The following is a 25,529-nucleotide window of genomic DNA, read 5'->3' on the forward strand; positions in this document are numbered from 1 at the left end:
GATATTTAACAGTTTATTTAGAAGTGGTGTATACAGATGAAGTAAATGTTTTCAAGATCCGTGCGAACAACAAAGAGACTGTATAAAGCTTCTCTGATGAGAACTGAGAACCTTAGTGCCTTGGCAGAGGAGTTGATGTTAGTGACTAGCTAGTGGTAGAAATCCACGGCAGTTGTGAGATTACATAGATTTTGGTCCCATAGATAAAGAGTACAATCTCACTTTTCCCTGAGACATCTGCCTTCAGTGTTATATTTGACTGCTACTCACTTTCTCAGTCACTGTCAGTCAGAAGCGTTAAGATATTACTGAACACTAGTGTGGTCAATCAGAATAGCTGTTTGTACCTCCTGATGAGAATCCAGCAAAAACAAGCGTTTGCATTTTTCGCTATCTCATTACCAGTCTCTTGCTTCTCCCATGTAGTGCTAAAGTGTTCTGTTCAAGTATACATTGTTTAAAGTATTTGATCTATTTTAATCATGTCAAATGTTCTCATAGTACTGACATTTCCTCTAATATGTGCATATACGTGAGAGGAGGAATGCCCCTCCACCAGTTTGTTCTAAATTTGAAGTATATTATATGATACATAAACCGCATGACTATAGAAAGCTCTGAGGTAGCAGCAGATATGGACGTTGATTAAAGTATTTGAAAGCAGCAGCTTACAGGCATTCCTTCCCTGAAAAGTACAGTACCTGAAAATGGCCAAAACTTATGTTGGAAGGAGTTTTTTTCTGTCCAGTAAAATCTGGTTAAATCCAGTGACAGAATAGGCATCCGTATGGGGACTGACATTTGCATAATGCAGGGGGGACTTCCTACAGTGAAACTTGATAGAGCCCTAGAAGAAAAAGAGGTAGAGAGTTCTGTTAATGTTCTGCCAGATTTTGAGCTAGATTTTGCTACTCGCACTAAATAGTGCTTTAGTATATAACCAGCCAGTGGACATGAATAAGGATAGAGGAAGTCTTCCAGGACAGTTTTAACAGAAATGGATTTAAGTTAAATGATTACTACAAACAGCAGCAATAGCATGATTTGAACTAAAATCAGTTTAAACTCTAAAGATTTGAGTATCTAGTCAGTGGTTGACTTGGTACGTTTCCTCCAACTTGTAATAATTGTGACTGTTCACAAGCTGTATTCTTACAGGCTTAATCTTAGGCAACCTCAAAAACTTATCTACAAAAGGGGAAAAAAAAGTACAGGCACAAGATAACTGGTAACCATAGAGCAACTTAACAGAGAACCAAGTGTGGGTTGTGAATTGTTCTTAGTACTATTCTGCATGCAAATGGGAAGTGAAATACTCCAGGGTTGCTCCCAGAGTTGCTGCCCTGAAAATCCTCTGTCCTAATTAGTCTACACAGTGAACTTAATGCAGAATTACTGAGATATTAATAAACCCAGTAGCTTTTCCCTAAACAGACACTTATTCATGTGTTCACCTGTTGTGCAGCTTCAATCCCCTAAACAGAAAAAATACCTAGTACAGAACAGCAGAGACCATGTTAGAATCCTTTGCTCTCCATTTCTAAAGTACAGAGTTGTGATCAGTTTGTTCCTGTGACAGATTAAGGAGAGTTTTCATGCTTAGTTAAAAGTCTCAACTTTTTTAGCTTGGTATAGCTTGACCTCTTTGTCAGACTTATCCTTGCATATCTAAGCCAGTGGAAAAGAGGAAGATCGTAGCTTGATAGCAGATTTTTTACTGGCACTGTTACAGGATGGTGAACTCAGCTTAAGCATGCTACTGACTTAAGTGTGTGAGGTACCTTACCTGTGGGAGAGCTCTAACAGAAGTGATGCCACAACCAAAGAAACCATTTTCCACCTTGTAGCTGTCATTCTCCTGAAGTACTTCCAAGCATGCCAGCAGAGACAGGTCTCTCCGCAGTCCCCCTACGGTAACAGGTGCAGCAGACAGGACAAGGCCCAGAGGCCAGAACTTAATTATTGCACTGAGAGGCCAAGTTGTTTCCAAAGGGCAAGGTGAATTGGCTGAGGTCACCATAGCTCCAGGGAAAAAGAGTGCTTTTACTTCACCATCATCCAACTCTTCTGCTGCTAACGCAGCCATTTTTGTCTGAGGAAGAGATGCAGAACAAGATGCTTGAACACAAGATTTAAAACAGCAAAAGTAAGTTAGAGTCTACAGAAGAGGATACCTTAAAGGATAAGACAGTATTTGGGACATTTGCCCATTTGATCAAGATAATCAGGAGTGAGTTCATTCTATAGCCTTTACATTGCCACCCTGCAGAAGCAGCTATACAAGACTGGAGTCGTCTTCTCTTCAACTTGAGAGACCAGACAGTATTGGTTTTGTACAGTTACTTGACAGAGGTAGATTCTTTTCCAAACACCTAAAAAGCCTAAGTCGCTCAATTCAGTGCTCTTCCTTACCAATGTACTTACTTTCCATCTCCTCCAGCCATGCTTTATAACATTAGCAGCCCTGCGCATCCTTTGGAAGCGATTCTTGGCTAACCAGGAACGAATAGCTGAAGATTTAATTAAAAGAAATCTGAGTACAAAGAATCTCAGAAGCTGCCACGCGTAATTTAAGGAATGGCACTTACACTTTCTCCATGTCTGATTAGTATATCCTCTCCTGCCACTTAAACAGCTGGTGTAACTGGAAATGTTACTTGTTACATCATGCTTAGCCGCACCCTATCAAATTACCTGCTTGGATGACAGTTGCAGACCGTCTTGCCTTTGCTAATTTCTTCTGTTTAAATCTTCTCCAGCAACACTGAATGCAAAATGCTTTCTCATTTAACACATGTACTCTTCTAGCTTCAAGTTGCTCTAGCTGCATTGGGGACACAAGCCTGCAGTTAATACTCTGGGACAGAGTTGTGTTTACCCTTCTACAATAATTTGGTGCTTCTCAGAAAGCTACATACGCAGCAGCAGTTACTGAATATGTATTTCAGTTTTAAGACCACTGGATCATGTTTTAGAAGTGAGAGCACTGCTTTAATGCTTATTAGCTAACATCTAAAATTAAAACGAAAGCATAAATATCTGAGGGCAAAAGTAGAGTATTGTGGGGGAAAAAAGCAGAGTCTCAAAGTCGCACTAGCAGCTGGCTTAGAATTAGCTCTGTTGAAGGGGGTTCTTTCATGGGTGCATCCTTCAGTATGTAAGCTTTGTAAAAGTGCAAAAGTGCCTTCATCTTCAGGTTTTTCCAAATGAATGTGCTTAGGTCTGTCAGAGTAGCCAAGTCTGTCAGCTGAAGTTAGGTAAAGCTGTAATCTCTACTGGAACTGAAAGGACACTAACACTACTAGACACAAGTGCAGCTCCTTGCCCATTAACAACAAACAAGATCACCATTAAACAAAGTCTGCTTCAGTTGGATTATGATGGATGGACGTAGGTTAATAATTTGAAGGAAAAATGCCAAATTCTGGTCCTACTGAAATTATCAGGACTAGAGCCTAGCGTCATGATGATAATCATCTGTGCCAAAACTCCCCGTTATGCAAGTATGCTTCAGAACTCTTAGCCAAGGAAATACCATTCTTACCACAGAATTAGTCAGAAATACTTTAGTTTTGCCACAGTACACTGACAAGTTCTCTGATCTGTTCCCTGTTGGCTCAGTGGTAGTTTGTTCCATAACCACACTCTGAAGAATGTCGTAAATGACAGAACATAATGGTTTGTCATCATCCACTTCTGGAGTCTCACCTGCAAATGAAGCATTGAAGAGAAGGTATCACAGAACTTAGAAATTAGTATCAAATAACAGTCTTTATGTGGAGACTTCTTGGCTATTTAGGGAGTATACACCTACAAGGAGGGGAGGAGGTGATGGCTGAGATATTACTATACTAGTTCTAGCTATGTTTAATGAAAAAATGTAATAACATAGATTTCATCATGTGCTAACAACTAGAAAACTAGCCTAATGTGTTTAAATAGGCTGTAGTTTGGTTGCTAACCCATGTTGTCTTACCACCTCTATTCTAGCGTATTCAGACCAGCACAGATAAGAAATCATCTTTTGGGCAAATACAGACAATGAAACAGACATAAGGAGGGCTCAAGTGTTCTTGCATTGTTTAAGCATCCTACGTGGAAACATTAGAAAGCAACAGCAGTGCAATTAAGAATACACTTGAGTAGCTCAGTCCTAAGGAAATCTGTTAAAATACCCAAGACTCAAAACTATTGGGAACAAAGAGCAAAAAAGTAGAGGAATTAGACTCATAGCTTTAGTGTACTGTAAAATACAGGAACAGAAAAGGAAGGAATGCAGCCACAGTTCCAAAGCTTTTACAGGGTGCCAGAAGCAGCTAAAGGAGATGTACTAAGCAGGAGTTTACTATAGCAACCAGGGGTTATTAAAACCACTTCTGGGACATAGTATACAGTTTGTGTTAAGAGACAAGCAGGTTAGACAGATAAACCTATTTGGAAATACAGATAGACATAATTCAGACCTGTCCTTCAAAGAGATTGTGTTGTTCAAGGCAATGCTGCATGAGTATTCTGCATGCCCAGTGCAGGAACTTGATGGTCTTTATATCTTTTCATCCTTGATACTGTTTGCTTTTCTGCTATAAATACTTCTAAGGGGATGAGAGTGTTTTAAGGTACTGAAAACAAATATAAACAATTCTTGCTTACACAAAAACAACTGGTGACTACGATGCTGTTCATGGGGCTGATACTGGGAACCAAAAGCTTATCCCCATGTCTAGGAAATTGTTTTGTATATTTGCAGCTTATTACCTGATAAAGATAAAAAGGACTAGTAACCTATCACAATGAGGCATTTCAGCTAATGAGTTTATAATTGAGGGAGAAAGATAAGGTGTGAAAGTAATTTTCCAGCCTGCACTTCCTTACATCACCCCACTCCCCTGATTCAAAGTAGTGAGCAAGCAATATTTCCTCAAGGTGAATAGATTTCCAGCCATTTTACATATCTGAAATAGGCTCGTACTTGTTTCCCACACTTCCAGGTTACTGAATAAACCTATTAGGTGAAGATGGGATTAATCTAGGGGAGACAAGGGGGCTTGCAGTAACTTTCAATATTAAATGTAAACACTTGAGCGCCTTCTTTCAGGGGTTCATGCCAAAGATGTTACCTTGCAGATTGGATTACATTTTTTTAAAGTCCATCCTTGCTCTTGCTTTGGAAAAAGAATCTCATACAGAAGTTTTCAAAAGGTAAAAGAAGCAGAAGAATAGCAGCAGACTCCGAGTAAGCTAGGTCAATATGTTTGGCAAGAAAACAAGGTGAAAGAAAAAAGAAAGGAGAAGAAATATAAGCAAACAAAAAGGTAAGTGGTTTTCAAGTTTACTTAGGAACCAACTCTAAATCAAATTATATTGAGGGACCCCAAACACCAGTATAACTGTAATTGTTCTACCCAAGATGAACACAGAAAAACAGTACAATGAAAGACTTGCAGGCTTTCACTGTTTAAAGGAGCCTACTCTAAGCACTAGGCAACTGAGAAACTGAAGTCAGTGACAGATATAAAAAATATTTTAAGCTTGGGAATAATGGTTTCTGTAGTGCTGAGTACAGTAACTGCATCTGATCTATGTGATACCAAGTTGGTGCAGTGATATATTTTACTTTATAGCGAAGGGACTATCGAAAGAAACATACCTTTTTTCTTGGCAGTATGATAACTGTTTTTATCACACACACTGTTTTTATTGGACCCACATGATTTTCTTAGTATTTCATAGCGCTCAATGAAACTTTGGAAGGAGACCCTGTTAGCCAAAAGTACAATTAATTCTAGGCAAGTACCATTTATTTACTATGTAGTAAATAACTTATCCTTTGAGGGGAAAAAATTGCAAAATGGCTTCAAAAATACAGCACATGGAATGCAAACAGACTTATGCCTATGTAGTCACCAGCATGCAAGAAACTATAAACTTGCTAAAGAAATTCAATTATTGCCTAATAACAGCCAGTAACATTTGCCTATAACAAAGACTCAGCAGGAATCATTTTTGTTCACAATAAGAGCAAACTTCACCCCATCAATCCTGAGCTGTCCAAAATGTGACTAGGTCAGGCCTTATTCCCTCCATTCTCTAATGCTGGTCAAACATAAGTTGGTCAAACATAAAGCCTAGTGAGGTGACTGACTCAGATGAGATGCCCTACTTCTAGATGACTACAGGTAGATGAAGCCCATTTATCATTTAATTTTAATGCTGAAAATGTTCCTGTGGAGCCACATTAAATTAGAAAGTTTTAGTACACAACAGTCTGCATCAAAACATCTCTCCCCCATCCCTCAACCTGGAAAGCTACAGTGAGCTCTCAAACTAGGGGCCTGTTATAGGTAGATCTGTTTGGTTTTTTTTAAACACAGTGTCTTAAGTGCAAGTTGTTCTAGCACTGCTTACTATGTTACTGCACTTTTGGACTTACTGAACTAGCCACAGTTTCATTATCCAAAACAAAGAACAGTCCAGACTTGTGCCAAGTATTTTAAGTATTGTCTCCAAAACATGAAAAAGATGTGCTCCAGTAAGCCTAAAAGCAAACAGCAAGCAGAGCCCTTCAGACTGCTTTGAAAGGCTCAGTGAAGTTTTATGGTCTGAAACAGATTGCAAAATGACTGGATTTCCTGCTCTTCTGAATAGCTAATACCACAGTAATTACTATAGAGTCGAATTATGTAAGTCACTGCTCAAGAAGTTTGGACTTACCTAATAGGGAAGCCAGCTGCACTGATGGTTATGGCTTCTACTATTCCACATGCCTGAAGCTGGCTGAGGACCTGAGACACAAATTGAGATGGTTTAGGCGAACACTGTCTTATTTCTTGTGGATGCTGCAAATAGATCTGCACAGGGTGAGCTCGATCCAAGCCATGCTCAGCTCAGCAACCACGCCAAGGACTTGGCTGGTGTGTACCACCACAGTGGCAGTCAGCGTACGGATGCAGAGGGGGAGAAGGCAATTACACAGCCGCGCAGCTACAGCCTTACGTAACACCGGGAGTAGGGTCAGGGCAATGCTAATATGCAGGGACCAGCCCTCTCATGCCCTCTCTAGTGAATGCTGCAGAACGTGGAAAGCCAGTTGGTATTCTAACATTTCTTGCATGCAATCAGCAAATCCTCAGCGTGTTTAAAACTAATGCAGCACTTCCTGAGCTGCTTGCTTTTTTTTTATTTTTTTTTACGATGAGTTTCTCTCTAGTTATAGCTTTAGCATCTGCTGCTCTGCTCCCAAAGACATGCTTGTCAGCTGCTCTCATTCAGCTTGGCTGTCCTCCCAGACCAGACACCAGCAGCAAGCAAATTTGTGTTCTGGGCATGCACTGTGAGGACCTATGTGTAACTGGGGCTGCTCAGCAGTCAGATCACCTTTATCTGCTTTGAGGGCTGGGATGCTAACACCCCAAATAACCCAGGAGCATCCTATAAGGAAAATTTTTCATACAGCAATATTTATGCTGCTTCTGTGAAAACTAGCTCCATTTTAGAGAAGCATCATCAGTGATGCTGAAAGGAAGTTTATTTTGAAATTTCCAAAGGAAAAAAATATTTAAAAATGTGCTGTGAAAAGAACTTTGCAAGTGAATCACGATCATACAAGACCCAATGCAAAGCCCTGCACAATGTCTATAGAAGTCTCCCATCGACTGAGTGAGGAAAGGCTTTTGGAGAGTTACCTCTTCTCTTTTAAAAGTCATTGCCTTGCAGTCAGCATTAGGCTTGATACATCTGATATAATGAGGTGTAGTGCTGTTCAAGATCTGCATGAGATGTTCAAGCGAACCCTGTAGAAAACAAATATGGGTATAATTAGTGATTCCTTCTCCACAGGTAGTTTAGCTGATCAGTGGTCTTGTATCAAAACAATGAAGCTGTTTTTTGCAAGGATGGTTTTACAGACTCGGTATCAGCTGGTCTTTTAGGACAGCTAGAGTGAAATTCCAGTCTAAGGATGCATTTTTAAAAATTGTTGTTGGAAGATTCAGGAAGTTTCCTGAACTATAGCAGGGAGCCATCTGTCCAAGCTACACCACCAAGAAGAACAAGTAGGAAGAAGCCTAACAGAGGCATATGCCCAACTGTTAGAGGAAAGGGTTAAAAAAACGAGTGGATTAAAACTCTAAACCTAGAGAATCAAAAGAGTCTGAAGCTATTTCAGTTTTATAGCTGTCTCATTTAATAACATTTATCCTGATCTTGGCCCAACTAAACTGTTTTCTCACCCAATTAGGAAGACAGCAGTAGAAAGCAGAAACTTGAATAGGACATACCTTGAACTTTGACACCACTGTAACAACAGCTGCCCTGTTCTGGGTTTTGATGTTATTTTGGTTCCTTTCTGTCACAGGAAATAATTTTTGAAGGAAAGGGTCCTGAGAATTCTGCAAAACATGGACCAGCTCTGGTGGAATGGGGTCCTACAAACACAAGCATGACTCATTAGTATATGGACTTAGGCAGAAAACCATCACCTTTGAAGATTAATAAACATTCCACACATATGGATTGAATAATAATTATTTCAGACATTATACTTCTGATGTCAGTTTTGATTTAACTACAGCTGCAGTTTCAAATCTGCTACATTCATTCATAGTTAGATTCAGGAACAGAAAATAGGCTTTGGCTGAACATTTACCAAGTCTAGTCAAATGTACAACTGCTACTGACATTTTTCTCATTATACAATTTATATGAGTTAAAAGTCTCAGGACTAGTTTACTCCTGATAGGACAGTCTGCAGCAGACATCAGAAAGTTTTCCTTTTAATTAGGAGATTATATTTCATTGCATCACCATAATACCATTTGCCATAATTCCTGGTGAGGTCAGAACTGAAAAGGGATCCTCTTATTTGCAGATGATCACATTTATTCCCCAGTGGGCACATTGAAGGTCAAAACTTAATTTTTCTGGTACTTTCAGGAGAAATTTCAATAGTCAAGTCCAAGTTGCTGTTTCTCATAAACTTGTGTTAATTTTTATGGCCAACTAAGTGCTATATTTATGGTTATATGAATGCCCTGATGCCATAACACTTCTGCATTGTCTCAGGAATGGAAGAAGCCCCAATTTGGTGATACATGATGCATTTAATCCTTAGCCTATTTATATCCTTAGTCTGTTTTACATGTGCTGCTGATGGTTCACAAAAAAACAGACCAAGAACATCATTGCCCAACTTTACATGGCCTGAACAATTTTTGGAGCAAGGTGAGTGTATCCACTAAACATCACTGAATACACATTTTAGTGCTACTTTGATTTAAAACTGCTTTTTGGGCTGTGTGCTTTTTTTTTTTTTTTTAAATCAGCTCATTCTAAAAAACACCTACCTTATTTTTCTCCACCATTGCTGCCAGCTGATAGCAGACTTTGCCAGCATAATGTGAAATAATAAAATTAGGCTTCTTACTAAACTTGTTTCGACTTAAACATTGGTTATTAGACAAGGCTTTCTCAATCCGAGTTTGAAACAGGTCAATGTTAGAGGATCTATTCAGACGACACTCCTGCACAACAAACAAGAAAAAATTGCAGCACCTGCTATTTGCCATAAACAGCTGTCTTTAATAATCAACATACAAGACATTTTTATTTAAAATCATAGCCATTTTACTTTTCTAATTGCTGTTGGTATGCAGGTCCTGAAATACTGTGAAAAAGCTAAAAATGTTTAACGAATTTGCTGTTCTGAAAAATAAGTTCTGCAGAAGTTTTATAGCCGGCAATTTTGTACTAATTTAGTGCTAATGTTTTCTTTGGTGGCAAAGAAGGGGACAACTAAGTTAGAAGCATTAAGAGTTTAGATCCACACTTACCTCATTCAGCAAAGAAAAAATGCTGAGAGGACTGCCCTCTATCAGATCAAGGCAGTTCTGGTTGTCCTGGTAGTTTACAAAAGACCATTCTAGACCTTCAGCTGCATATTCTTCCTGAAGCAAGAGAGAGACTGGATATTCTGCGGCAGAGGGCACTAGAGCTCAAATAACTGTATACTTTTTCGCAGGTTGATGCAGTTACTGTTAACAAGTTAATCCCAGATTCAGCCTACTCATCCAAAACTCAGCTCACACTCAATGGTAATTTTGGAAAAAAAAAAAAAAAAAAAGGATACTCTGCCCCAAGTAGCCTTTAGGGAAGTAGCACCAGATCCTTCTGGAACAATTTAAGTATTTGGGAACTTCACAGACTTATCAGCAAGTGTTGCAAAGCTGCTTTACAGAGTAATCAGAGCCTATGTCACACTGAACCTCCTCTGGCTGTACTGGGTTTTCCCTTGAGGGGCAAGGAACCCAGAGGACTCCTTTCTTGGATTGGGGCATAGCCCTAAACTAACTGTTATGTGCCAAGCTTTACTAACTGAGTGCTGTTTACAACAAAGCCTGATCCAAAAAAGGAAGCAGAGAAAGATATTGACTGAATTAATTTGTACAATATTTATGCTGAGTTACAGAACAAACTGTCAGGAGTGTTTAAGCAGGCACAAGCTCTAGTTAGTTATTTTAAGTCTCCTGCCAAAAGCTTGCTCAGCACAGCCACTAATGGCATTTAAGTGGTTTGGCACATACCCAGATAAAGAGAGGTTAGAGGGCAGGGAGTAACTGGGAGGGGTACTGTAAACAGAGGTCATGAATCAGTTTCAAGGAAAGTAATTGTGTGTTTGAACTGTTTTCCATCTTCACTGACCATTAACCCTGGCGTACTTAGGAGGGCAGGCAGAAAAAATGTTGGGCATATGAAAGAATAAGTTATGGTCAAAGTGATACTTATCTCCTGAATAAATTGATTCAACTATGCTGTGAGGCCGAGGATGCCACCATTCCAGTGCCATAAAGAAAAGAATTTCTCAGATTCCAGTTAATGGCAAAGAGCATTATGGTAACATATGCATAATGTAGAAGAATTCAACCAGGACTGAACTACCTCTATTAAACTGGCAGTCCAGGCCTGACAGGGACTTTGCAGCTTTCAGAGCACTTCTGCTAATACAGACAGATACAGCAAAAAGGATTATTCAGAAAACTCGAATTAGCAGCACGTGACCAACTAGGCAAATGACTGCAACATATTTAGCATGGTGCAAAGTATCTTCCCCACTATGAAACAATCCGTCTTGGGTACCTCCTCATTCAAGAATAAAAGCTAATGTGAAGTATGTCTCTGTCTTCAAAGGTACTGGCACAACAACTGGATTTATGCAGCTGTTCTCCTGTGGCAGAGGGCCTTCACAAGGTACCGCGTTCTATTTATGTATGGGTTACAAGGCCCTGCTGGGCTCTCTGCCTTGGCAGTAAGTTCAGCTCTGGAAGCTCTGCACACATTCAGGCACTTTATATTTGGGGAAGAGAATTAGCATGGTCATAAGCAGCAGCTTCCAAGAGAATCACACTTTAGGCTATACTCGCCTCAAGAGATGCTCAGTTTAGCTTTATGTGTTTGGCTCTTTGAGGGAATCCAAACAATTTAACAGGCCACAGAGTCAATGGAGTTTTATAATGGGGAAGATTTCTAGTACCCTAGAAGAATTAACTGTCTCCACCATCTGCCCCATGCTCTATTCTTTAAACAAGCAATTTTTACTCACATTCCACTGATTTCTGTGGCATTATTTGCTTGAATGAGGGCTAACATCTGACCAGAAACATAAAAATAAAATTAAGAGACAAAAGATTCTGTTTTAGATATTTAACATCTGATCTTAGCGGAATATTACCTGTTGTGCCTTCAGATAGTGTGCTACAAAGTGCTGCTGTAGTTTCTCATTGGCATAATTAATACAAAGCTGTTCCAAGTTGTTTTCAGGGAAAGATTCAAAACCATAAACATCCAGCAAACCTAGGAGGAATATGGGAAGATAGTGCACTTTGGTCTAGGGGTAGCTTGAAGGACCTACGTTTACTCAGTTAGACCAGGGACGAATAACCATACCTATGAAGTTGGTCCACACCAACGGATCTGCATAGATGCTTTCGTTTACGACCAAAACGAGCCATTCAAACAATCTGTAGACAACAACAACTGGATTAGTTGAAAAAGTCCTCACTTGCAATTGCAATGATCAGAGTAGTGCTTCTTTACTACTGTTTTTACCGGTCTCTCATGGAAGAAATAGAGTTATGACATGCTCCTGGCTGAGATGAAGCAGCAGTTCTTTGAAGATCTCATACATACTGCAGCTATGCTAGTATCTGTGACTGAATCAAGGGTGTGTGGAGAGGGGAAGGGACAGTTATGCTATTATTGTGTCCAGGCAAATGCCAGGAAAATAAAATTTCCCTGGCTTTGCTATTATCTCACAAAAGTCATATGGATTACCACAGCAGCCTGGCCCATGTGCTCTTACTTAGCATAGATCACTTTGGCCAGGCAGTCCCTCCTAGTCTCACATTCAGCTCTGGAGCATGGCTTCTTGAAGACTTGTTGTTGTTTTCCAGCAGTTATTGTTCGAATTCTTAATGCTTCTAGCAGCACCTCCACGGGTATCTTCAGTAAATCTCCAGTGGTCTTCACAAAATCTTATTAAGGCAAAAAAATACGGCAAGATTACCTGAAAGTGTCAAATGAATGCAGCCCCTTCACAGTTTTGGAAGGTCTAGAGATAATACCAAAAAGGTGACACTTCCATGAAGTAGCCAACTTAAATGTGGGACATTGGATATTTTACCCAAACTTGGGAAAAAGTTTTGCAAGGCCAGCCTCTTAATTTGGATGTACAGTACCCCAAGAATTGCAGGTTCTCTATTTAAAATGGATCAACAGTATCAAAAAAGTCTGGAATTTGCCACACCAGAATAGACATTTTAGAGAATACTCTTTAGGTATGTCTTTGTTAGTTTTCACCTTTTTGAGCAGAGATTTCTAAATCCTCATAGAGAACACAAAACAGTGATGACCAGAAAAAAAGGAATTTGTGGAGCAGTAAAAGAATGTTATCTCTTCATAAGAGGAATAAGTATTTGCTAACAAAGCATTTTAAGATCTTGCTAACATGAACTGTACTTAAAACTGTTTGAATATTGAATAGTGTGAGTTCAGAGCATATGAAATAGTAGGAAATCTTACTATTTAGACCGGTGTTTTAGTTCTGAAGGAAAATTAGAGCCACATACCTCCTAAAGATGCACAAAACAACCCTATGTTCTATGCTACAATATAACAGACTTGCTATGATTAAGTGGAGTTTCAGTGTTTATCAGGAAAACTTCTGAGCCTTAATTTTAAAAGCCCTGTTCTCCACTCTGGGTCAGGTTTCTGGAAGTCTTGTGATGTCAGTGTAAGATTACAATCAAGAGTAACAGCTCTGCTGATAATCCATTCTGAACTGACTGTATAATATTGCAATTTCCTTGATCTGGGAAATGGAAAGGTATTACCTCTCAGAGCAGGAGAGCCTGAAGTTTGTGTTTGTGCAGTATGTCGAAACCACAAAGTATTGAACAAAAACACACTTAAATTTTGCTCTGCCCATGATCCTGATAATCTCCTATCAAGCAGAAGTGTGTAGTAAATCTTTCCTTTTAGGCAATTTGCACTGAGATAACAACACTCTCTGAATCTTGGCATGCTTGGTGCCTCACCTTTGGCTTTGTCTTCTAGTTCACAAGGCTGAGATTCATCCAGTGAATTAGAGAATTGAATATTCCCAAGATGAAGAAGGCCTGACAATACCTGGAATATAAACAATCATTGAATTTTCTAAAACAGAGCTCACCTTCAAAGCAGTGTCTTTTTAGCCTTCCCCTTTCCACATGAACAGGACAAGTCAAAACATTCCTACAGGGAAAATGCAAGTAGATTTCAAGCTTCTAGGTTAATTCCTAATCCTGCACAACAGTTCACAGGTGCTGGCTTTTAGTTAAAAACTATTATTTGGTTAGCAATCTAATGTGTAGCCGCAGGCCCTCAAGTCAGGATCGCTGCATTTGTTATCAAATGACCCATGCTCTGTACATCGATACAGATTTACTGCTGCAGAAATCCCACACTAAAAAGATATCCCAAACACCATCATCAGTCTCATGGTGCCCGTGCTGCATTGTACCTGACCTTGAAAATATTGTTCTGCGTGGAGTGATCAATGCCCAAGTGAAACATTGCATCTCTGGTCACCTTGAAGCAGTCCTCTGAAAAGCCAAACAGGAGTTATTTAAAAGAAAGCCACGCACAAAAACACAGGCAGGCAGAACACTACACCACATCCGGTTTAGCTAGAATTATCAAAAGAGATCAAGGAAGCCAGATGCTTTTTTGGTGAATTCCAGAGTACAAGCCACTGACTTACTGCTGTCTCTGTGGGTCTCAGAGGTTAGACAGCAGGTTGCTGAAGCACATCCAAAGTTGAGACAGCTTCTGAACACAGCCACAGAGAGATGCAAATGCTCTAGGCCAGCAACCGCTATTTTAAGTCAGGTGAAAACTCTTAATAGTGCAAAATGAAACTTATACAGAATTAGATTCATGCGGGTAGCTTTGCAAAACATCTGCTGTGGCCACACCAGGAGTCTGTTGGCTGACCAACCTGGGTCATGGGATTTAACAGGGGACACGTATTTCTGCCCGCCCCTCCTTTAAAGTTACAGCCATTTTTAATGGACAGTCTGTGAACCTAATTTTTACCATCTAAGTTTTTTTCAGAATTTGGCAGCCAGCGGTAATCAGCCCCTTCAGGAAGGTTCCATTCCAACCTCTCTTCTGCAGTGGCACCTTTTGTGATCTGGAGACAGAAAACAAGGTAATTCTGCCTTTGGTATTTACATCTCATTGAGGATGAAATATAGCACACTGGGAACATGATGGCAGAGCAAATAAACAGGAAAATTGTTAAATATTGGAAGGCACAACTCTGCTAAATTTGGTAATTTCATTCCCACTGTTTGTCAGAATTATCTAGAAAAATTAACTGACACAAACCTGATAAAAAATATGAAAGTTTCTTTCACTGGGGGCCTGATAGGTAACTCTGGTCTTCTCCAAAAGGAATGTCTGAATGGAAGCACTACTCAGATGGTGGAATCTAGAGAAAAAAAAAAAAGATTTCAACAAAATTCTCCCAGAAAATCTGATAAGCATCCTCTTGTCACAATACAGACTGGCTAGGAATGTTCTGCAGTCCACATTCAGTTTTGTGCAAGTTTATTGTAATTTTATTTAGAATTCTTAGTTGCAACTCTGATTTTTCATTGCTCTCTTAAAGAGATTAGGGTAAGTGCTGGTAGAAAAAAGAAATAATAACATAAACTGAGGTAACGAATGCCTGCCAACAAACCAAAGTGTGTTCTAAAGATACTCCACACACAAAATATTCTATGGCAGACTTTAGAAATAGGTTTGTAAAGATTTAAAGAAAAAAAAAACCAGATAAGCATACTACACAATAGTTATTACCTGTCTAATTGAAGCTGGATATATTTTCCAAAACGACTACTGTTGTTATTCCGCAGGGTACAGGCATTTCCTGTGAAGTTACCAGTGACAGATACAGCATGATCAGAGTGGTTTTACTCTTCCATGTAGGATATACAGACATTAAGGGTGATTTGTATATTGCTCCAGTATTTGAAGAGTTTGTCTTTTAAGCAGAGGAACAAGAGACAGCTTAGACTTATGCATTAAGAAAGAAAATTCCTACAGTGGCGATTAGTTCTCTTTGCTGTTAAAAAAGCCACATATACCAAATGCTTCCATGACAGGGTTGGAATCCAAAACTCTCTTCTCTATCCTTTCCACAGTTCCATTGCCTTTTGGGGAAGTAACTGAAGCAGCAACGGTAGCATAAAATTTCATAAGGCAGCGAGATGTCCAGGTCTGCAAGAGAGGGACCTGACAATAGGCAATTTGTTTTTACCACGTTATTAGTTATGTTAGTTAGTAAAACAGTGCTGGCTTCCAAGAAAAACACGGTATGCAGCTGGCAATGATGCTAAAGAGAGTAATAACATCAGGTTTACAGCTCCAGTTTAGCAGAAACTTTTTATACATATGCTTATGTGCAATATTTAAGCGCCACTGGAATATGAGTACTTTACTGAATGGCATTTTTATCAAGATGTAACCATCTGGAAGCTCAGCTAGGATTAACAGCAGGTATCTTAAGATTAATTGAATATAAATGGACTTTGAGCCATTAACACTCAGCAAATCATTCTGTTCTCAGGCTTAAAAATATCCTCAAGTATTTTGCTGAAAAGGGATGCGTCATTGCAAAAGGGCCTAGGATTGGACGTGAACTCCCCCATCTCTTGTTGGTCTTTACACAGGGTTTGCTGAGACCCACGCTTGCTCCTTAATGGACTGAGACTGAGTAGCAGAGACTTTCACTCAGAGACAATTTCTGTTGAATGATTTGAATCTTGCCTTCGTAGATGTTACAGATGTGGCCTAAAGAGCAGTTACACTAAGTACAATCTATTTGATTGCAGCAGTCACTTAATGCTTTACACATATTTCAAGAGAGTCTTGCTAGAGTAGACTGGCTACACGCTCTGTCAGAGATTTTTTTGCTAGCTCACTGCACCACCACATCTCAAAACATAAAAGCAATGTCAGGAAAACAGAAAAAAATCTCCTTACCTTCCCAGCACCGCTTTCTCCACTAACAATTATAGACTGGTTTATGGGGTCTAGCTGGCTTTGGACGTTTCTGTAGGTTTGCTCAGCCACTGCAAATATGTGAGGTTTTAAATCCTGGCAGTAAGACAGAATATATTTAAGAGACCAGTAATGACACAGTTCAACAGCAACAGACAGCAAAGGTCCTCTCACATCTATCTGAAAACAGTACTGCTTATTTAGCAGAACTCTTATTTCACTAGAAATGGGTTTTATTCTTTAGGGTTTTTTTTTTTTTTCGGAAGAACTTGACATCTTCTGAGTTCTGCAGATGGACAGCTATTTCAAATATAAGGATTACCTGAGGGCGAAGTGCGACGTGATACTCTCTCATAAGCTCAGGTGAATAGAGGCAGGAGATGGACTGAAATGGATTTAAAGCCACAAGGCTGCAGCCAGCATTTGTATAAAACAAGTTTACTGCATATCTTGCTTGAAGACATTTCAGAACTGAAAGATAAACCTTTTATTAGCATTTTTTGAAAAGTATATTTGTCTCTTCTTTTTCCTATTTCTAACAAAAAAAACTTCAGATACGTTACCTATTAGGATTAATAGAGAATGAGAAGTTGAGCAGGAGAGTGATATATGCCTAATATACATAAAAACATCTTTAAAGAGTTGCTATTATTTTTTTAAAAGCTTAAGGCATCTGTTAATTATTTCATTTAATAAATCTTGTGCTTCTAAAAGGTTTTACATGGTCAGCTCTAGAAAGCACATCTGTTCTTTTGCAGAAAAGACAGAGGCAAGAATTCTCCATACCGCACTACGAACAGGCCTTAACTTGTCTTAACAGGGCCATCTTTAAAAGTAAAGTGAGAAATTTATGTTTCAAGACCAGTTTCATGGACATATTTTGATCCAAGTCAGAGCCTCATTTTCTCAGCAACTTGAGACATCTAGAAATAAGATATGTTCATATAAAACTGAACTGCAATTACAAGTTCATGCAGGAGTCCTTCAGTAGCACTGACTCTTAACCATCCCATGGTTGCCTGGAGCAATAATACAAATTGAGTTCTGCATGCAGAGCTTGCTGTGAGATCAGTACAGTTAAATCTACAATAAAAGTGCTGATCACTTCAGCAGTCAAGCCAAATGTGAATTTCTTAGCTGACTTTAATGGGCTTTGAATCTTTAATTACTGTGTTCATGATAATATTAACACGATGAGAACAGTAACTACCATAGGTTGATGGCCACTAGGGAAATGACTCCTCTTGGGATGTCTCTGCTGGCTGTAGGCTTACCTGTTGTAGTTGTCACCGGATTAACTTTTGTTAGGTCATCAAAAAGATGCAGTTTTTCTTCGTCACTGAAAAGAGCTCTAACTTCTTCAAAAGAGTCATTGAGGTCACTGTGGATGACAGAGTCGTCTTTTTGACCATTTACCTAGAAAGGGCAAGAGAGATTAGCACCAGGCAAAAGCGGAATATGGCTGGACTTTCACCTTGTCAGCTGTAGTTTATAGCTCTTCTCCCTCTTCCAAATAACAGCAGTTCAGTCTCAGCAGGAATCATAACTTAGTATATTTGAGCTATTCTTCCTTTCAATTCGAAAGCAACGAACACCCTCCCCCTGCCTCAATGCTTCCCATGGCGAGTTCTGTATTTAGAAAGGTATTATCCGGCCTATGAGAGATGGCAGGCTGACAACATCATTTGTAAGCTGAATTCATCCCTGGCTATTCTGGCTGTGAGGAAGGACACTTGGGAAGAACATGTCCTTAGGATCACACTACCTGGTGCTTGCAATTTTACAGTCGTTCAGCACAGACACACTTATACAATGTTCTTAGCCAGTAGATTTCTAAGCCTCTGAATGTCATCCATTAGTACAAACACTGCCTTGAGCAGGGGGAAGCAGGAAGGGCTGGCTGCAAAGGCTAAGGCAGAGCAGAAAGCTAATGTGGTCCAACAGAAATGCATTTTTCCTAGGAGAGACCTTCATTTTTAGAGCAGAGATTAACGGCCTCAAGAGTGAAGTTGCAGAGTGTGCACAAGTCAGCCAGGGAAAAGAAAATGGTGGCATTATAATACCTGGCTTGCATTAGGTGAAGATTTGTCCCCTCTGAATGTCTTTATGTATTTAAATCCTAGCCTCTGGGCTCCCATGTCCTTGACAATATTAGTTGGAAGGACACATTTGTTGTACAAACGTAATGGAAAGTTTAGCCACCAGAGAGATTTCAGGTCCTGTTTGTCATTTCTGGGGGAAAGAGAGAGGGGCTAGAAGGGAAAAAGAAGGAGAGAAAAGATGCCAGGCCTGATTTTTGTATTCTGGATATTCCTTTTCTGTTCCCCTCCTCCTTGACAGAAACTCCTTCAGAATAACCCTACCCCGTTTGTATTTAGAATCACAAATTCTTTACAAGTTAACCAAGTCAATGAACAGTATCACCTTGCTCATACAGAAAAAGTGCTCAATTCAGTTAGCAGCATTCCCATTACATCAGCTAAACTCATTAATAAAGGGGAAAGTGTACTGTAAAACCCCATAACACGCTTCTAAAAAAATAAAGCAAGAATAATAAACTCATTTAGGAGCTTTGTATCTTTTGCAGAGAGCATAAATGGCTCATTTCCAGTAATACAAAGTTTTACATAGCAAAGAAAAAATGCATAGCAACACAATTAAGTGATGCCATCACAGTAATTTGTTACTCTATTCTGAATGAACATTAAGAAGCTTGCTGCTTTCAGAGAACAGGCGTGCACCATTATAAAGTACTCCACAGACAAGATCAGTTTTTGCAAATTACCCATTCTTCCTCTGCCCGCCCATGTTTACTGTGTTATGTTCACGCCAACAGAGTTCTTGAGAATTCCTCTGTGCTGCTAATATTGCAAGGCCTGAGAAAGGGCTTCCTTTTGCTGGCCTGAACCCATTTGTTCAACATCCATTGAGATGTTGATCACTTAGCCAAAAGAAAAATAATATTTGAAAGTACAATCACTTCTCAAATACCTGTACCATACAGCTCATGCATCCATTCGTTTTGCTGAAAAAAATACCCTTAAGAATGTGCTACATGTATTAGCATTTGCCCTATTAAAGCCAATGGCGTAACAACAATCACTGCTTTGTTTTAGTAACACAGCTCAAAACCACACAGTTAACAGGTCCAGTTTGTCATTGACAAGCTTATGGAGTAGGGCTGAATATACATTAGTAGTTACCTTGAACTTGATTGCATGGAAACAAGCCAAGAATTCTTTCCTAGCAGTAACATTTAATTAGTACAAATCCTGGTTTGCTTTTTACCTGCTTTGGCATCTTGGCAGTTCTCTAATGCAGCATAAGGGTGAGCATGTAACTCTATGACAGGAGCACTGGATAGCAGAGCTGGTTGAGCCTTTACGCTGGCATGTCTCTTTCAAGGCAGACTGAAGAACCCTTAAATAAAATAAAAGGCATTTAGGACAAAGTAACTCCAGATACATCATTCTGCAGGGGGGTCCATAAGCACAGTCCAAAGGTTTAACAAGTTCAAATGATCCAGGGGGCCCAGGTAACACTGGGGCTAGTGAGCCTACCCATAACATCAGAGTGCTCATACATTGTGCTTGTTTCTGTAAATAAAGCTTATTTGGAGGAAATAATACACTTTTGTTAACTGCAGGAATAAATTGCTTTGTTCCTCTTGAATTAATAAAGCAAAGCTTCTTGGCAAGAATTTGTTAAATCCGTTTTTGTTAAATTCCTCCTTTTGGGGCAAGCAGGAAAAATTTGTGGGTCTGACGGCACCCTGCAAGTTAGTGTCTTTGGGAAAGGTGCGACTCGCAGAATTTTCCCGTTTCAATAGAAACAAGATACCTTTGCTTGCTGCCGACTTTTTCATGCTCTCTAAAAAAAAAAAGCAAGGAAAAAAAAAAGAAATCAACGGGAGCCTTACGTCTTGCTTCCAGCCAAGGTGGGTCCCGCTCGCTCCCTGGTTTCCCGTGCCAGGAACAGAGGCTCCTGCCGCCCAGCCGGGAAGAATTTTGCCTCCCTTCAGCAGCGGGAGACGCCGCTCCGACCCGCGGTGCTCCAGCGCCGGCCCCGGCTGCCTTCTAACGGCTGGTAATACTATATATACATATTATATGTATTATATATACAATTCCCGCGCCGAGGCGCTGGGGGGAGAAGTTCATGGGACGAGGCAAACCAGCTCCCCGACGGAGAGAGCCCGCGCCGCGGCCGGGGCAGGCGATGGCGGCGGCGGCTCCCCTCAGCGCGCGCTCACCATGGCAGAGGAGGAGGGGCCGGGGCGGGAACAGCCCGTGGTGAATCGGCCGCCGCGGACAAGCAGGCTGCCCCCAGCCTCCCGCACCACCGCCACCCCCGCGGCCGGCGAAAGTGCGGCGAGGAAACGCAGCCGCCGTTTACGTGCGGGCCGGGCCCCGGCGCTGCCGGCGGCGGCGGCGGCGGCGCTGCGCGGCCCCGTCTGGGGGGACAAAACGGTTGTTCCGGGCCTCGCCGGGGGGGCTGAACGGAAGGGGCTTGACAGCGGCGCGCAGAGGAGCGTCCAGCTGCGGGACAGAGGTGGGAGCGCGTGTCGCAGTGGGGAAAAGGCCTAAAAACTGGAAGGCGACCCATTAGCCTGCGCCGGGGGCTTCGCGGGCCTGCGCCGCGGCCGGCCTGGCGCTGGGCCCTCGCTCACCTCGTGGAAACGTCGAGGCGCTGCCCTGGTTTTCCTCCTCGAAATCCTTTTTTTTTTTTCCTCAGGGGCCCGCCCGGGGAGCGGGAGCTGGCGGGTGCCGCCTGCCCGCCTGGGCTGGGCGCCCCCATCCCGCCTCGCCTGGGGAGCGATGCGGCGCTACGGTTAGTGCGGCCGAGTCTTGGTTCGCACCCTGGCGGCGGGCTAAGCAAAACAGCGTCATCGGTGCTTTTCAGTCCGTATTCTCCTGAAGCAGGTTTCCCAAGCGGAGCGGTCTGGCTGTGTGCGAGAGCTTGCAGGGTGGGGACACATGAAAGACGACTTGTGTTGCAAGAGGGGGCTATATGTGCTCTTTTTTATTGCATTAGACATTTCCACAGAGCACACTAACACTGGGCAATCATGATAATGCTTTTCTATATGAGAGCAGTAGGGACAAAGTTCTGCGAGCTGTTCTTCAGTAGCACCTGCCATGGGACCCGCAGGAGGGGCTGGAGGACCGCAGCCTTCTGCATGAAAAATCAGCTGGAGTGTATGCATTTAGTATCTGCTGACCAGGCAACAGTAGCTTTATCAGGGTCACGTTTTTACATATCTGTTGCTTTTACGCTATAGGGAATACTACTAAGTATATTCTACAGAGCAGAACATACAAAAAGATTATTCACAATGTCGACATTCAAGAAATTATTTGATGTTTAGAGATCTTCAGGGAAAGATATTTTAAGCACCTTGTTGCAAGAGAGCAAAATTTGTAGCGCTAGAACTCAGTCCAGTCTTGCAAGTGCCTATGCCTCTGCTTAATTTTGCAGGCCAGTTAAGTGTAAGCATAAGAGTCTGCAGCACTAGGGCTATTCTATATTCTTGAAATTGAATCATTACTTAGATTATTTTTTAAATGACTGTATGCCTTAATGAATCTGTAAGTAAGTTTTATGGTAAATTTTTGTGTCTAACATTTAAAAATGTACAAAGATGTCAGATTAGAATTTAAAAAATGAAGTTCTAAGAGCCCTGTTTCACAAAACTAACTGGTTCACATTTCCATTTTCATAGGAAGAAACAAGAATGTCACAAAAACAGCTGAAAGAAGCCTTTATCAGTAACTTAAATGGAACTACTTTGCTGGAAATTTCAGTAGGCTTGTCTCTAGCTCCATTATGTCTGCTTTGCAGAGGACTTTTGTTGATCTTGTATTATCTGCACTATGAGAAACCTTTAAGTTCAAGGAAATACAATCTGCTGCTAGACTTTGTTGTGCTAATATGTCCTCTCTTATTCTCCTGTACAGTCTTGTCTCCAGTCATCTTTTTTATGCCACCTGTCATTGCAGCCTTCTGTGCAGGAATATTTTCTAAAATATACAGCCAAAGAAAACATGATATTGGAATGTCTTTTAGGCAAATTGTAAATGACTTCCAGAAGACATACTTAGATCCAGATTACATTCCATCAATAACTCTGTTTCGTGTTTTTGTCAATGTGTTGACATCAATCAGCATATTAGCTGTGGATTTCCCACAATATCCAAGACGATACGCTAAAACTGAGACCTATGGAACAGGAGTTATGGATTTGGGGGTAGGAGCTTTTATTTTTGCTAATGCTCTTGTTTGTCCTGAAGTTAGACAAAAGTCATGTGCAACACAACCAAAATTTTCCTATCTGACCAAGCAGTTTTTTTCCATTTGGCCGTTGATTTTTCTTGGTTTGGGACGACTGTTTAGTGTTAAATCTATAGAGTATCATGAACATATTTCAGAGTATGGAGTGCACTGGAATTTCTTTTTTACCTTAGCATTTGTGAGACTTGCAGCATCTCTAATTTTGACCATATTTCCAAAAAATAAATCTTGGATTGTTGCTATGAATCTTGCTGTATTTTATCAGCTTATTCTTAATATTACCTCTCTGAAGATGTTTGTCTTACATGGGAGCAATGGCAGAGATACTAGGGTTGGATTTTTAAATGCCAACAGGGAAGGACTGTTCTCTCTTTTTGGATACCTAGCCATATACATGGCTAGTGTGCAAGTTGGACTCTATCTGCTGAAGTGCAGAAACTTTGTCAGAGACTGGATCAAAGCAATATGTTTCCTAATTCTGATGGTTCTTGTGCTCTTTATATTTCTTCATTTGTCACAAGTACACATAGACCCTGTGTCCCGCCGGATGGCTAATCTGTCTTACTGCGTGTGGGTAGTTGCACACTGTCTGACTTTATTCATCTGTTTTGTAGTGATCGATCTCATGTTGGTGTTTACAAAGCTTCTTGTGAATGGGTCCAGTGTGCCCTGTTGTTGGAATGTTATCCAGCCTGCCCATTCCAGTAAAAAGCACGACACAGAGGCCGTGCCTGTCAAAAGGGAAAGCAAGCTGCTGCACATTTGCCTGATCAGTGCCATTGATAAAAATCAGTTACTGTTTTTCTTGCTAGCAAATATTATGACTGGTATTGTAAATATGATGATAGATACAATTCACAGCAAGACTTCATTTACATTATGTGTACTACACTTGTATATGTTTTTTAACTGTTTAATTATGTATATATTGCATGCAAGAAATATAGTATTAAAATTTTGGTGATTTCACTTAAGTGGACCAGTTAAACTTTCTTTGCTGCACTTGAATGATGGTGTTTTAATGGAAAAACAAGTATTTTTTCCTGTATGTATTGCTATGTAGATGCAATAATGTATAACAGTATAGATTATGATTTAGCATTATGATGATTTATGTTTTAGAAAATTATACACTCAATCCTGTTACCTGTTGGAGGCGTGACACTCTAAAAAAATTAGTTTTTGAGATCGTTTGCTGAATACTCATACTGCTCCTATAAACAGTTATGCAGAAGAGTAATATTATGACTAGTGAATTCTTTGGTGCATTCAAGAGGTACATTCATATGCAAGTGTTGGTGTGATTAGGTAACAGTATATAGAGTAGCAGCAAGATGAAAAGTAAGAAAATGAGTAATTATAGAGAGAGGCTTAGCTGTGTCAAGATTTACCTAGTTAAGGCCCTCACATAAATAATAGATAAGAATAATTCCACATATAAAATGTATTGAATAAGTGGATACTTACTTAAGAATGTTTTGGCCCCAGTCCTGCAAAGATTTATGCATGTGCTTGACTTTGATGGGAGTATGTGGAATGTTAATCATACACTGAAATCTAAATTAGCCTTTGAATTAAAGCTAAATTTTATTTTCATCCTCAGTGATGAATATAAATGAAGACCCTCGATAAAGTATGATGCTCTAAAGGATAAAACTCAACTGCAGATGAATTCCTAAAGCATTTGCTGGAATTTGTGGTGCAGGTAATAAGGATTGCACAGCCCTTTATAAGAAAATACAAAGATCCAAAACCACCAGCACCCCCAACTTGCATCCCAACATGTTGTGACAGTTCATCTTTAGGAATGCTGTAAGATATGGTCTTCAGCTCTGCTTTAAAAGCACTCAGGCCCACCTACTACTCTATAAAATTATTTTAAATACTAGTTCATTTAGTACTGTATTTTGACAGCTGAGATGTCTCCAAGTGGGAACATTCTGTATGAATTTTATTAGCAAACAAACAGCATGCAAATGGAAAGAAGCATGATGCAGTGGGTCAGGGTACTAGCACAGTACTGCTAAGAGACCTGCTGAGTTTCTCCATCTATTGCAGTCTTCCTGCAAGCCCAGGGTGCTCAGCCCTTTCTGTTCACTTTCCTAACTGCATGGTGCATGTGACAGTTCTTCCAGACCTCATTAAGTTGTTGAGAAGAGAAATACATTAAAGATTGTGAGGAATTCAGTAATGGAAGATATAGATACTTAGGAAGTATAATATAAATGGTCATTGATGGTAAATGTCTGGTGTCAGTGGAGTTACAGCAGTGCGCATGGGCCACAAGTTCAAATTTCCTTGTCCTTCAAACACTACCATAAAAACTTATGGAAATTAAGACTTTAAATCAGATTCCTTAAGGCAGACATGCTGTGGAATATTCTTAAATTTATGAGGTTCTCTCTGGGTTTGGCCAATGAAAAGGTGAAGTCAGAATTATATACTCGGGCCATGCTGATTTCATGCTTGTTTACTTCCAAGTTATAGTGATGTACTCTTCAGAATTAAAGAAAAACAGCCTGTATTATCCTGGGGACAAATGTAATTAAAAGACAATTGTCACAGTTTATAGCAGAGTTTTCTCTGGTAACTGGTACATTTATTTTAAAACGTTTCCAGACCTTGCCTAGGGAAGAAGTGCC

The 25,529-nt window shown here is 40.3% G+C and overlaps 2 protein-coding genes across 5 annotated transcripts; one reads left to right on the top strand and one right to left on the bottom strand.

Annotated features, from left to right (window-relative positions):
• Positions 1-27: 27 nt before the first annotated feature.
• On the bottom strand, positions 28-21,350 carry MYO19 (myosin XIX). 2 transcript variants are annotated; one of them, XM_067309802.1, is made up of 26 exons: positions 21,266-21,350; positions 20,516-20,688; positions 19,885-20,016; positions 17,871-18,012; positions 16,919-17,067; positions 16,579-16,692; positions 15,681-15,813; positions 15,394-15,463; positions 14,920-15,022; positions 14,626-14,722; positions 14,056-14,132; positions 13,587-13,677; positions 12,353-12,524; positions 11,938-12,011; positions 11,723-11,844; positions 9,828-9,941; positions 9,342-9,518; positions 8,277-8,423; positions 7,683-7,790; positions 6,712-6,782; positions 5,648-5,757; positions 3,545-3,708; positions 2,695-2,824; positions 2,425-2,510; positions 1,787-2,092; positions 28-847 (listed from the first exon to the last, which is right to left on the bottom strand). In XM_067309802.1, exons 3-26 carry the CDS (start codon positions 19,894-19,896, stop codon positions 719-721), a joined length of 2,898 nt encoding a protein of 965 aa, XP_067165903.1. In that variant the 5' UTR covers positions 19,897-20,016; positions 20,516-20,688; positions 21,266-21,350; the 3' UTR covers positions 28-718. The 2 variants fall into 2 exon arrangements, with proteins under 2 accessions (XP_067165903.1, XP_013810573.1); XM_013955119.2 differs by lacking the exons at positions 20,516-20,688; positions 21,266-21,350 and having other exon boundaries at positions 19,885-20,236.
• PIGW (phosphatidylinositol glycan anchor biosynthesis class W) lies at positions 21,012-23,861 on the top strand. 3 transcript variants are annotated; one of them, XM_067309803.1, is made up of 2 exons: positions 21,012-21,147; positions 22,319-23,861. In XM_067309803.1, exon 2 carries the CDS (start codon positions 22,331-22,333, stop codon positions 23,849-23,851), a length of 1,521 nt encoding a protein of 506 aa, XP_067165904.1. In that variant the 5' UTR covers positions 21,012-21,147; positions 22,319-22,330; the 3' UTR covers positions 23,852-23,861. The 3 variants fall into 3 exon arrangements, with proteins under 3 accessions (XP_067165904.1, XP_013810563.1, XP_067165905.1); XM_013955109.2 differs by lacking the exon at positions 21,012-21,147 and adding an exon at positions 21,353-21,426; XM_067309804.1 differs by lacking the exon at positions 21,012-21,147 and adding an exon at positions 21,434-21,562.
• The last annotated feature ends 1,668 nt before the right edge of the window (positions 23,862-25,529 follow it).

This window comes from Apteryx mantelli, chromosome 22, assembly GCF_036417845.1.
Source record: "Apteryx mantelli isolate bAptMan1 chromosome 22, bAptMan1.hap1, whole genome shotgun sequence".
Taxonomy (NCBI): Eukaryota; Metazoa; Chordata; class Aves; order Apterygiformes; family Apterygidae; genus Apteryx; species Apteryx mantelli.